General features: G+C 38.8%; 1 protein-coding gene across 4 annotated transcripts in view; it reads left to right on the top strand.

The window, feature by feature from the left end:
• The window catches only part of neo1b (neogenin 1b), a 125667-nt gene that overhangs the window by 33059 nt on the left and 80403 nt on the right, over window positions 1–12205 (top strand). For all 4 annotated transcript variants that reach the window (XM_079412621.1, XM_079412619.1, XM_079412620.1 and 1 more), the window contains exon 2: window positions 11834–12151. In XM_079412621.1, coding sequence (XP_079268747.1) covers window positions 11834–12151 — 318 coding nt within the window. The remainder of the gene's footprint in view (window positions 1–11833; window positions 12152–12205) is intronic.

The following is a 12205-nucleotide window of genomic DNA, read 5'->3' as shown; positions in this document are numbered from 1 at the left end:
TTATTTATTAATTTAAATATTTGTCTTTTTTCTTTATAATGTTTATTTTTTTCACATTTTATATTTATATATATATATATATATATATATATATATATATATATATATATATATATATTTTTTTTTTTATATACTTTTAATATATTGTTTATTTTTATATAATTATTTTTTTATATGTAGTACTTTGCAGCATGACGAGTTGGCTTTGATCAGAAGTTATTTTAAGTAAAATAAAAATTAATACATTTTTATTTGTAGATAAAATGATTTCAAAACCAAAACTTCGAGAGGGTTTACTGTTAGATGAGTTGTTGCATTACATTGAGTGTATGAGGTTTATTTGGCTTTGTTGATGTACAATGGGACCGGTCTAGTTTCACTTTATTTGTTGAAAGCTGTAACTTGAAGGCATTTAATCCCACCTTTGGCTTGTAACGTTAACTGGTACCGGCAGGTTTAGGCAACCAATTCGGAGCCTGTTTTTCCAGGTTACAACTTGGTGGAAATGTGAAAGCTGGGAAAAAGTAAAGAGATCGAGTTTGCAACTGTTTTTATAAATGTTTGAGCTGCCAAACTCATTCAAATGCTCTTGTTAAACCTCACGTTTACTTACCAACACACAATACCACATAAACACACATGGTTATTTAATCGAGGTCGTCTCTCCTGCTGGCTTTCATTAGCGTCAGCGAGGAAAGGTCAATGGTGTGCTTATTGTTTTATGAAGCTTTAGTCTGAAAGCCTGCGGCTGCGGTAACAACACTGCTTCTAGAGTCTAATGGAGTATTTGAGTGTGTTTTAGTGTTTTGATAGAAATTGAACCGGTGGATGTTGGTTTTGGATGAGGAACCACTCGGGAATGTAATGAGGCTCACAGTCTCCTATTATGGACGGATACCTTGTACTGTTTTTCTGTGAGTTTCTACAGGATTTGATATTGATGACAAGCCGGTTATGGGTTATTTATTGGTGTGCTGATCGATGTACCCTCTCTGATACTGACTTTTCTCTTCTCAGAGTAATCAATGGCAGACGGTAAGGCCTGCATGAGTGTGTGTAAGCCGTTGGAGCTTTCTAATAGAGCTGTGGGTGTCTCTTCATTAATCAATGTCCAAACTACACGCAGGATCTATCACACATAGACTAATGAAATCACTGCACGCCGCGCCGCCGCCTCTGCTGTTGTTCCTCGACTCGCCTTCTTTTAATTGGCATTTGGCTCATTTTCCTCAATGTTTAATCAGCTCTGAAAGAGAGCGTATCTCGAAGCGACGCTCCATTGGTTTCTTCACGAGTCTGACTGCGTTCGTGGCGGTGCGTGAATCTGGACGGCTGCCAAGTGGGGTTTTTGGACGGCGTTTCAGTGTTGACGCTGACGTTCTGTCAGATACTTTCTCTCTATTCCTCCGTCTGTCTCTTGTCCTGTCTGAAACGGCAGCCTCAGCAATTGTTTTATATAAAGTCCACACATTTGGAATGTAGGCTAGCTTGTATGTTTGTGATGTAACAATTAGCTGGCTCAATTTACATCGGCCTAATCATTAGAAACTTTAAAGGGATTGTTCACACCAAATTGAAAATTCTGTCATTAATTACTCACCCTCATGTCGTTCCAAACCCTTTAGACCTTCATTCATCTACGGAACACAAATTAAGATATTTTTGATGAAATCCGAGAGCTCTCTGATCCTCCATAGGCACCAATGCAACTGACACGTTCAAGGCCCAGAAAGGTAGTAAGAACATCATTAAAATAGTCGATGTGACATCAGTGGTCAGTTGCATTGCTGCCTATGAAGGGTCAGAGAGCTCTCGGATTTCATCAAAAATATCTTAATTTGTGTTCCGTAGATGAATGAAGGTCTAAAGGGTTTGGAACGACATGAGGGTGAGTAATTAATGACAGAATTTTCATTTTTGGTTGAACTATCCCTTTAAGAATCATTGAGAGGGTAATAGCTACTTCAGCTATGATTGGTAAAGCTTGAACTGTTAGGTAGTAGAGCATTGCAGCCGTTGTATGTGTGCATTGGGGTCACTCTTCAACACCCTTTTGAACCATAAAATGACAAATAGGACGCCTTTGCCCCATTTTCACGGTGCTGGTACCAAATCTGCAACCGTTCTGGGTGTTTCCTCCAAAGAAAAGCCATTGAAAAATGGTCCCTAACCCCATTAAACTGCTGGTCTTGAACCATCTGAGACCAAGGGGGCAGAATAATGGGGGCATTTATTTGTTTGTTTGTTTAATTTTGGTTTTAATTCTATTTTTTAAAATAAAAATAAAAAAATAAAAATTTAAATTAAATAAAAAAATACATAAAAATAAATTAATACCATTTTAAATCTAAAAAAATACCAAAAATATTTTTATTTTATTTATTTATTTATTTATTTAGCAGACGCAAGGCAAATTCAGTTTACAAAACGAACTATAAAGTTGTTGCATTGCACAGCTGCACCAACCAGGCTATTTGGCCCATAAATTTACATTTATATTGACATTAATTCATTTATCAGAGATATGTCATATGTGATTGATAGCTATGAACTGTTTCATCAAAAGCAACTTGCAAAGACAAGTTACTTTGAAATGTCTTTTAGATGGCTAAGTTCGTTCTCCAAGCTCTCCAACAAAGACCCGATGTGCTGTGTTTGTCTGTGTGCAGCTTATGTAGTAACAATCGGTTGCGTCATCAATCGGCTCTCGAGTCTGGCTTGTTCTGAGAGCGTCTCTGGGGGCCGACCGTCGAGGGCCCCTCAGGAGGCTGTGAGGAGGTCCACGTCAGTGCTGTCAATTTGTATTCTCTGGGAGAGAAACAAGCCCGAGGCAACCTGTCGTCCCTGGTTTAGATGGGGCATTCCCAGCGGGACTCTCCTATTGGTTAATCTGAAGCGTCAGTCATCATTAGAGTGTTACCATGGCGACGCAATTCCCACCTCCCATACCTCACCAACTGCTTTCTATGTCCCCGAGCGAAACCTGCGTTATGGTGATATTCTTGCTATACGATTATTATGCACACTTGTGCTAGATCAATATGGGTTTTTTTAATGACCAATTACTTTTAACTGTTCCCAGTATTAAATATTTGGCTCATACCTGGATTGGTAAAATAGTACCATGCTATATGTCCAAGTACCATGGAGAACTGCTGCTGCTCTGCTATGTTTATCCACTTACTCTGGCTTGCAAACAACTCGCTAGTCCTTCAAATCTACAGAGAACAAAATCTAAACGTTAAAATCCACTTCATAAATACCCATTAAACGATTTTGTCTCCGTATGAGGGTTTTGGTATTCTCAGCGCTCACTGAAACAAATCAAGGGATTAGATGCAAAGTTCTTCTCGCAGGAATAAAACCAATATTTGAGCAGAGGTTGGTGAGACTTCAAAAGACTTTCTTGTGTGCCCACCCAAGGAGAAAAAGATAAAGATAGAGAGAGAGAATGAAAGAGAAACGCTCGAGCAGCTTTACCCGCTAATACCTGCATGTTTCCCCTCAGGCGAGCCGTGCACCCTCGACTCGTTTCAACAGGTCGAATTCTCATACGTAAACGTAAAAACTAGACGTGAATATGAACATCTAGACACAGATGTTTGAAACATTGCAAGCGTGTGCTTCCAACATGATTCTTGCAGTGCTGCAAATAAACTTTTGTTCACAACAACAACAAAAACAACGTTTATTTCTAGAGCACATTTAAACACAACCGAGGTTGACCAAAGTGCTTTACAAAGAATAAAACACAAATAAAATAAGAGTAATCAACAGACAAATAAAATCAATAAAGTACAGTAAAAACCCCAGGAAACATACTAAGGAATGTTATAAGCCAGGGTGAAAAAAATATGTATTTAGATCAGATTTAATAATACTAATAGATGGCGCACGTCTGATAAAGGGAGGAAGGCTATTCCAAAGCTTAGGTCCCGCAGTAGCGAAGGCTATTTCTCAAGGGGGCAAATATTTCCTTGAAGTGCATGTGCTGTTAAACCTTAAATGTTGTGATTCAGGTAGTAAAGTATAAGGAATGCATAATACATAAATATCAATACCTTATCCATTATTGGCTGAAATTAGAATTTTCTAAATTTAGCTATGTATAATAGTTGCACAATATACTTTGGGGAAGTAGTGGCCTAATGGTTAGAGAGTCGGACTCGTAATCGAAAGGTTGCGGGTTCGAGTCTCCGGCTGGCAGGAATTGTAGGTGGGGGGAGTGAATGTCCAGTGCTCTCTCCACCCTCAATACCACGACTGAGGTGCCCTTGAGCAAGGCACCGAACCCCCAACTGCTCCCCGGGCGCCGCAGCATGGCTGCCCACTGCTCCGGGTGTGTGTTCACGGTGTGTGTGTGTGTGTGTGTGTGTGCATTTGTTCACTACTCACTGCTGTGTGTGTGCACTTGGATGGGTTAAACGCAGAGCACCAATTTCGAGTATGGGTCACCATACTTGACAATACGTCACGACTTTTTTACTTTTTTTATATAAACATGGCAATATGAAAAATACAGGAATATTCACCATATTACTGAAATAGCTTAATTTGAGTGCATCTGCATTAAAATTATAATTTGCATTAATGTTAAAATCTAAATAAAATTAAGTAATTTATTTATTAAAATTAATTAATAAAAAACCTGAAATATTTTTTTTATACGCTGAAGATTTTTTTTGAGTGTGAAGATCTTATAGGATGTTTATACTTTTTACAAGAAACAACTCAAATCTCTTTCAGTAAGCATGACATGAACAAAGTAAAAAAAAAAAAAAAAAAACTTGCCACCAAATGACCAACTAAATGACTTTAAAAATTATAATTATTATGGTTTTATTTTGATAATTATTAAATAAAATAAAAATACAGTACTAATATTTATATAATATTTTTAGTTAACCATCAAGCTTATATTTTGACAGATTGCATGTAAATAGAAATATGCGCTGCTGGTTTCAGAATGAAGCACTGTTGAAAAACTTGCTATATCATGAACTACATGTGTATAAATGAAGTGAAGTGACGTGACACTGCCAAGTATGGTGACCCATACTCGGAATTCGTGCTCTGCATTTAACCTATTCAACGTGCACACACACAGCAGTGAACACACACACCCCACACACACACACACACACACAGCAGTGAACACACACACCCCACACACACACACACACACAGCAGTGAACACACACACCCCACACACACACACACACACACACAGCAGTGAACACACACACACAGTGAACACACACCCGGAGCAGTGGGCAGTCATTTATGCTGCAGCGCCCGGGGAGCAGTTGGGGGTTCAGTGCCTTGCTCAAGGGCACCTCAGTCGTGGTATTGAGGGTGGAGAGAGCGCTGGACATTCACTCCCCCCACCTACAATCCCTGCCGGCCGGGGACTCGAACCCGCAACCTTTGGATTACGAGTCTGACTCTCTAACCATTAGGCCATGACTTCCCAAAGTCATAAATGCTGTGCTTTTACTCTGAAACTTGTTGCGCATATATTGATTTAAATTGTAGCCTGTGTGATTTAAAAGCCATATCACAATATTTATTTATTTATGTATTTTTAGACAAAGTAATGTCGAATTTTAATATCAGCGTATTGCTATCGGCCAGAATTGGGGCATCCCTACTAGATATGAACGTCAACTTTACTAGCAAGATTCTCTTCAAATGTTTTTTCTGACTCTAGTTATGAAGGATAATACAGCAATTAGTCACATCTAGTCTTTGAACTCTTATTCTTTGTTCAAAAGGTTAAGATATTGGTATTTAGTCACAGACACAATATTGAGGTATTTTCTCCATCTTAAAAGTGTTTGAGAGATGCAGAGAAATCGAACGGCTCTCTGTGGCTTCTTTTAGTCGTGAATGTTTCTCACACCTTTGAACCAAGACTTCCATTGTTACAGAGAGATACCCTGGGTCTCCCTGAGGACGTCCCGAGAGATTAATTGATTCCAGAACTATTATTTGTCATCATTACCCTCCATTTCCTGTTGCCATTGCGCCTTTGTCTCCAGATGAGTGTGGAATTACTGCTTGAGAGGGCTGTTTTGCTGTGCTTTTTGTATTCGCCTGTTCTGTAGGGAGCTAATGGCGTGTAGAATCAATTTCTGTTTGACCTCTGTCCCTCGCTGGAAGCTGGATAGAAGTTTTGTGGACTGTTCCCGCCGCATGGGCACGGGATGTGTTTTGGATTTCGTTTCGGGTTGAAAAACAAAGTTTAAGGGGGCGCGGAGAGAGTAGAATCCAATTTATGGATTTAGACGGACTGCTCGTCCACAGATTCGCAGCGGATGTATTCGTTTCAGACCGCAGGTTATGAAGTAAAGGTGAAATGATTTTCCAAATCATCCAGCATGGCTAGATTACTATGCCGTGGACTAGAAAGTTATACGCAGAGGTTCATTTTGTGCCGTTTTTCCCCTGCCAGAGGTCAAGGAGTCTGTTGGAAATAAACAGGAGGGAAATTTGGTTGAACTTCAGCAAGCGTGGGGCAAATGCTTCGCATCAGATTTCACACTGTTGAGCCTTCGCCACATTTGCGTGTAACAGTGGGCCTTTATTATTGTAATTTGATTAATGGCAAAGTCTTTGTCGGAGCCTCCTTCAATAGCGCCATTGTGTCAATGGACCAGAAGTGACTTCCCCCTCCCGCTGGGTCTTGAAGACTGCTGAAACCGCCGCTCGTCGGAGGGGAAAATAATTTGACAGGCTCATGGCCCCCTCTCCAGCCCCTCTGAGGGCTCCCATAATGCCCGGCTGCTTGTTCTCACTCGTGTGAGTGATGAAAGAGTGGGGCGCAAAGAATCAGCCCTCATTGTCTTGCCGTAATCATTTACCGTACTGCAAACGCTCCCCCTAGAGCAGCGTCATCACCTCCATCAACATAAGCTGCAGTAAATACAGTCTTGTAAACAGTTTGTTTGCGGTCGCAGATTTTTTTCTTTTCCTCCCATGCAATTTGATTGTTTTACATGCACATGAGATGCCTTTTGGTGGTATTCATATAAACCCTTTACTGGTAGATACCGTAAAGGTGTGCCTTTAATAGAGTATTGTCCTAGTGACTAGTTAAAGGTTGCTGTTCGTCTCATTTCCAAGTCACTTTGTTTCTGCTAAATGATTAAATGTAAATGTATGGGTACAATTTTTGCATATTTCTTCTCAATGCACAGCAAGAAATCCAGTAGTAAAATCCAGGTTGCGAATTAAAGTTTGGTTACTAAAATTAATATAATAAATATAGAAGCTGGTTGACAGTTTTAGTTCATCCTTCAGTATAGATTAAATACTAATATTTATATGAGGAAGTATATCATATTATATGAAGTGTAATAGGAATACTTCATAGATAGATCTATCTATTTTTATAAATTCTACTCTGACAACTGTATTGTTTTCAAATTATGTATAATTCAATTATGTTTTGTAAGCATTATAAACATTGATAGTAAAATATTTTTAATATTTAAATTAAGTATATTTATTATTATTCTCATTTTTTTATTAATTTATTTTTTTACTAAAAACAACATTTCTTTGTAATTCTGTTCAGACAACCTTAGTGTTTTGTGTAACTGGGTTTAAGATAAATGGTGTCCATATCAGAAAATGATCACATGTCCAATGCCTGAGGGGATTTTTTTTGTTCATACTTATTGTTATGGCGCTTTCTGAAAATGAAATTATCTTTGGAGCCCAAGAATTACCCATAAGGTAACTGAATTAGCTGATTGGGTTGGCGGTTGGCACAATAATCTGGTTTAATGTATTTAACATGAATATGTATTATTTAGAATCTGACAGCTTTGCATGAAAATAAACGGTGTCCATTTTGGACCGAAATTGACTGCCTGAGGTAGGAAAATATGATTTAATAGATTAATATGTGCCTGGTATTTTTTCAAAAATTGAGTAAATATAGTACGTTGAAAGAGAACTGACGCCCATGAATTAGCATAAGGTAATTGAATTAGCTGATTGAGTTGGCAGTTGGCGAAACACATGGGTTCGATCAATAGATTGTCCCAGATTCTGATTGTATTGGGTTCTCGGTGTTACCAATAGGTGTGGAAATGGATTGTGGTATATGTGCCCTCTGGGATCCACAATTTCCGTGTTTTATGAGGTAGAAATGGACTCCTGAGGGAGGAACCCCACTCCACCCAGATGAGAGCCCCACTTTTATTACTGTGAAGCGGCCCACCTGTCATCCCCACGGCTCTTATGGAGATGGATTACATTTGCCGTTTTTTCTCTCTGAATCTATAATCTTGAGTCACAGCGTGAGGTAAAGTATCCTAACATGCTAATGTCTCACAGAAAGGGATTGTGGGAGGGAAAACAAGGCAACGTGACGGGCTGATGAGTGTGAAGAAGTGTGAGGAGCAGCTATTTATAACCTGTTGAGTGCTAATGACAGGATTCTGCACTTTGTTTTAGCTCCAACTTTCGATATTAAAACCCTCCCTTTTGCCCTCAATGCGTCTGATGTTTGGAACTGTTTGTTCACGGAGCAAATTCTGATTTATCTGAAGCGTTTGAAAGCGTCAGGTAGAAATAAAAAGCCATTGCCTTTGGAAGATGAAAAGGCAAAAGGAAAAACACGGATGAAAGCACAAACTCTCTAATTCTGATTCGAGTCGGTTCGAGTGAATGTGAAATAAAGGGAGGAGATGCAGTAGAAGCTGCTGAAGGACAGTTGTGTGCACAAAGGTACTAGAATACAAATACAACGGCTTGTGTTCTTTAGCCATCGAGAAGGAATGAATGCTAGTGTCTGACAGTACAGAGACTGCGTCCACCAATAGCTGCTGTCAGTGTGAACACTGCTTAAAGTTTTCACTGAGAATTGTGATGTTTTCGTTTATGTAACCCAACGGCTGTCTACGAAGCTTAAATAGGTGATTAAACATGCTCCATTACAGTTTACTGTGAAATGCAACATTTACTAAATTACTTAATCGTTTCTAAACCAGCAGGGGTATTTTTTATTTAATTTAATTAATTTTTTTATTTTAAAATACTGTGTTTTTAGAATAAATTAATCAACATGAACATTTTTATTTTTGAAGTCTTTTTGGTGCCTGCAGAGGTGCATGAATTACACATTTCACATTTTAGTTCTGCCAAATGATGGTATGTCAGCATAATTTTGTCTACTGGTTTGTTTTCTTGGGTTTATAATTGTAAGTAAGCTGTGCAGCTGCAGTGTTTAATGTTCTGCTGATGGCTACATACCCATGAAGGGCCCTATAGATGGCAAATCTCCGCTTGTATCGCCACCTCGAGCGTCATTGTGTTTCCTTTCATGCTCATCTCTGCGCCACTCGTGTGTATTCCCACAATGCAACAGTTTGTCGAACCGAAGCTTGTCATGGTCCGTTAGAAGGAGGAAGGAAATAGTATGTGACACTTTAACCAATTTCCTTGATTTTGTTTTTGTATCTCTGCTGCTTTTCCTTCCCAGCCGTTCTAGGCCACTTCTAGTTCTCTTTCAGTCTTTGTATGTGTCAGTATCTCTCTCTTCCCCTCTCATTCACCAGTGTGCCATTTCCCTGGAGAGCCCTTGCCCCTTTCTGAGAGGTTTCGCTGACTGAGGCGGTTTTGAAGTGGGTTTTCCTCAAAGTGTGCCGACTAAGGCTAACAGCTTATACTTATCAACCCAGCAGCCTCATTTTCTGGCTGTCTCGGGGCTTCTGGGTCAAGGATGCATCACTGTTGCCCTCCAACAGCAATTCTGGACTCCATCCGATTACTCACAGCCAGCCCGTGACAAACATCCAAAGCCACAAACAGGCCACGTTAGTCCAAATGTTTCCCAGCTGGCTCCACTACAATTAGCGTGCAACTGTGGCTTTCCTATGCATTGCATGGTCCCTTTTTAGACTGAGAAATGCAAGTACACAAGTTTGCATGTCAAGATTTTTTAATGGTTTTCTACTTTCCACAGTGACTCGAATTCCTTGTTTTAAACTTGTGTTAAAGCTAGATGCATTGTTAGTTTTTCACATTTAGAGTCAAGAAATGACTCATATGGCATCATTAAAGTAGCTAATTTGTGAATGACATCAATGTAATTGAGCTTTTTGCATCTGTTTCAGGTAAAACATATTTTTAGGAGCAGATTAGCTTGCTTGACAAGCAAGCGGTGAACACATTAGCTTCCGTCTCAGATTGTTATGTATTCTGTGCTTTGTGTCGAACACGAGAAGCTTGTCATTTCCTACGTAATTAAAGTACGAAGCAGCTTGCTTGCTATGTTATGGAAAGTCTTGCCGTAATTGTTTTTCGCACAACACCACTGGTGCAGATAATTGGCCATTAGTGCTGTCTGAACAATGCGGGCTGGTGGCTGAACACGGTTATGTTTTTTTAATTATACGTCACTATAAACGTCAGGCAATTATGTCGGTTTATAACTTTTCACAGAAGTATTTTGCTTAGCCATTTCACAGTGGAAAGGTGAGGGACTCTAACCCATGAATGTTTCAGAATGAAAATCACACAAAAGAACTGTAATCATGTGTTTTTGAGAGTATGATTTAAAGTTTTATGATGGCTTTTTTGTTGTGTGCAACTGGTGTTGCTTCAAGACCTATATATAAGTTGGACATCTATGATTTCTACGATGCGGAGAATGTGGACGGAATCGTGGAATCCAGTCATAAAAATGGAATTTACTGACAAATTTTGAATGAATAAATCAAAAGTAGGTTAGTAGTGTCTGTTAATATTAAGCCGCCTCAATATGTGAGTGCATGAACATAATCTCTGCTCTGAGAGTTACTTCATTAGCATTTTATCATTATATCATATTCAAACAGACACTCAAAGGTCTTCACAGCAACCCGTCAAAATAAAAGTTTGGTTTAACTTGAAGAAACTTTGACAGAAATATATTACTGAATGTAATGATAGTACTAATAATCATTTTTATTGAAACATTATTTTTAAGGAATATTTACCAGAAAAATTACCAGAATTGATTTAGCTGAACAATGTAAACACATAACACCGTATTCCTCAAAAGAATTGATTAATTAAATTGATTTTAGTTAAAAAAAAATGTTTTATTATTTTTTCAGAGATGCTTTTGATTATTACAATTTAATGAAACCATTAAAATGGAATCCAGAAAACAGAATTTGGTTAAAAAAAAACTTAATTTGAGAAAAAAATAAATATAGGGCCTTAAATGAGTTTTTTTTGTTTTTTTTTAAGAACTTTCTATTTAATTGTGTAAGTTTCGTGATTTCAATTAATTAGACATGCTTTTTGATTAATAAAATAAAAAAAAATTACGAAAAAAAAAAACGAATCCAGAAAAATTTATACAGAAAAAATGGAATTTGGAAAAAAAGAAAACAGAATTTGGGATTTCGTAGGGCCCTACCAAAAATTTCAATTTTGTCATTTACTCTCCTTCATGTCATTCCAACTCCATTAGACTTTGTAACACAAATTAAGATGATAAAATGGTTTCTGTCCCTCCATTGAAAGTTATAAAGTGATTGTATTTTATCACAAGACTTGGATTAAACTGCTCGATTCATATGGATTCGCATTACGATGACTTTGACCTTTATGACCAAGTTTTGGGTACCTAGACATTCAGTGGAGAGACAAAATCCTCAGGTTTTAAAATATCTATTTGCATTTCAAAGGTTAATCAAAGTCTTGAGGTTGAGTGAATGATGACGGAATTTTCATTTTGGGTGAACTGTCCCTTTAAAAGCTATTGCTAAAATGCATCTCCTGCATCAGATAGACTGTGAATCCTCTAACGCATTCTTCTCTCTGTCCTCAGGTTCTGGCATTCGAGGTTTTACCCCGTTCAGGTTCTCGGTCGAACCCGTCGACGTGCTGGCCGTACGAGGCCTCCCCGCTGTCCTGAACTGCTCGGCCGCTAGCGACGCTTCGGTGAGGGTGGAATGGAAGAAGGACGGGACGTTCCTGAACCTGGTGGCAGACGACCGGAAGCGGCAGCTAGCGGACGGCTCTTTGCTCATCAGTACTGTGGTCCACTCCAAACACAATAAGCCTGATGAGGGGGTGTACCAGTGCGTGGCCTCCATTGACAATCTGGGCACCATCAGCAGCCGAACCGCACGACTCACAGTGGCAGGTATGAAAACAAAGCCTTTGTTCATAAATTGTGTCTTAAGCCTACTGTATCATA

Source organism: Barbus barbus (genome assembly GCF_936440315.1).
Source record: "Barbus barbus genome assembly, chromosome: 48".
Classification (NCBI taxonomy): Eukaryota; Metazoa; Chordata; class Actinopteri; order Cypriniformes; family Cyprinidae; genus Barbus; species Barbus barbus.
The sequence above is the reverse complement of the archived record's forward strand: the minus strand, read 5'-3'. Positions and strand labels throughout refer to the sequence as shown.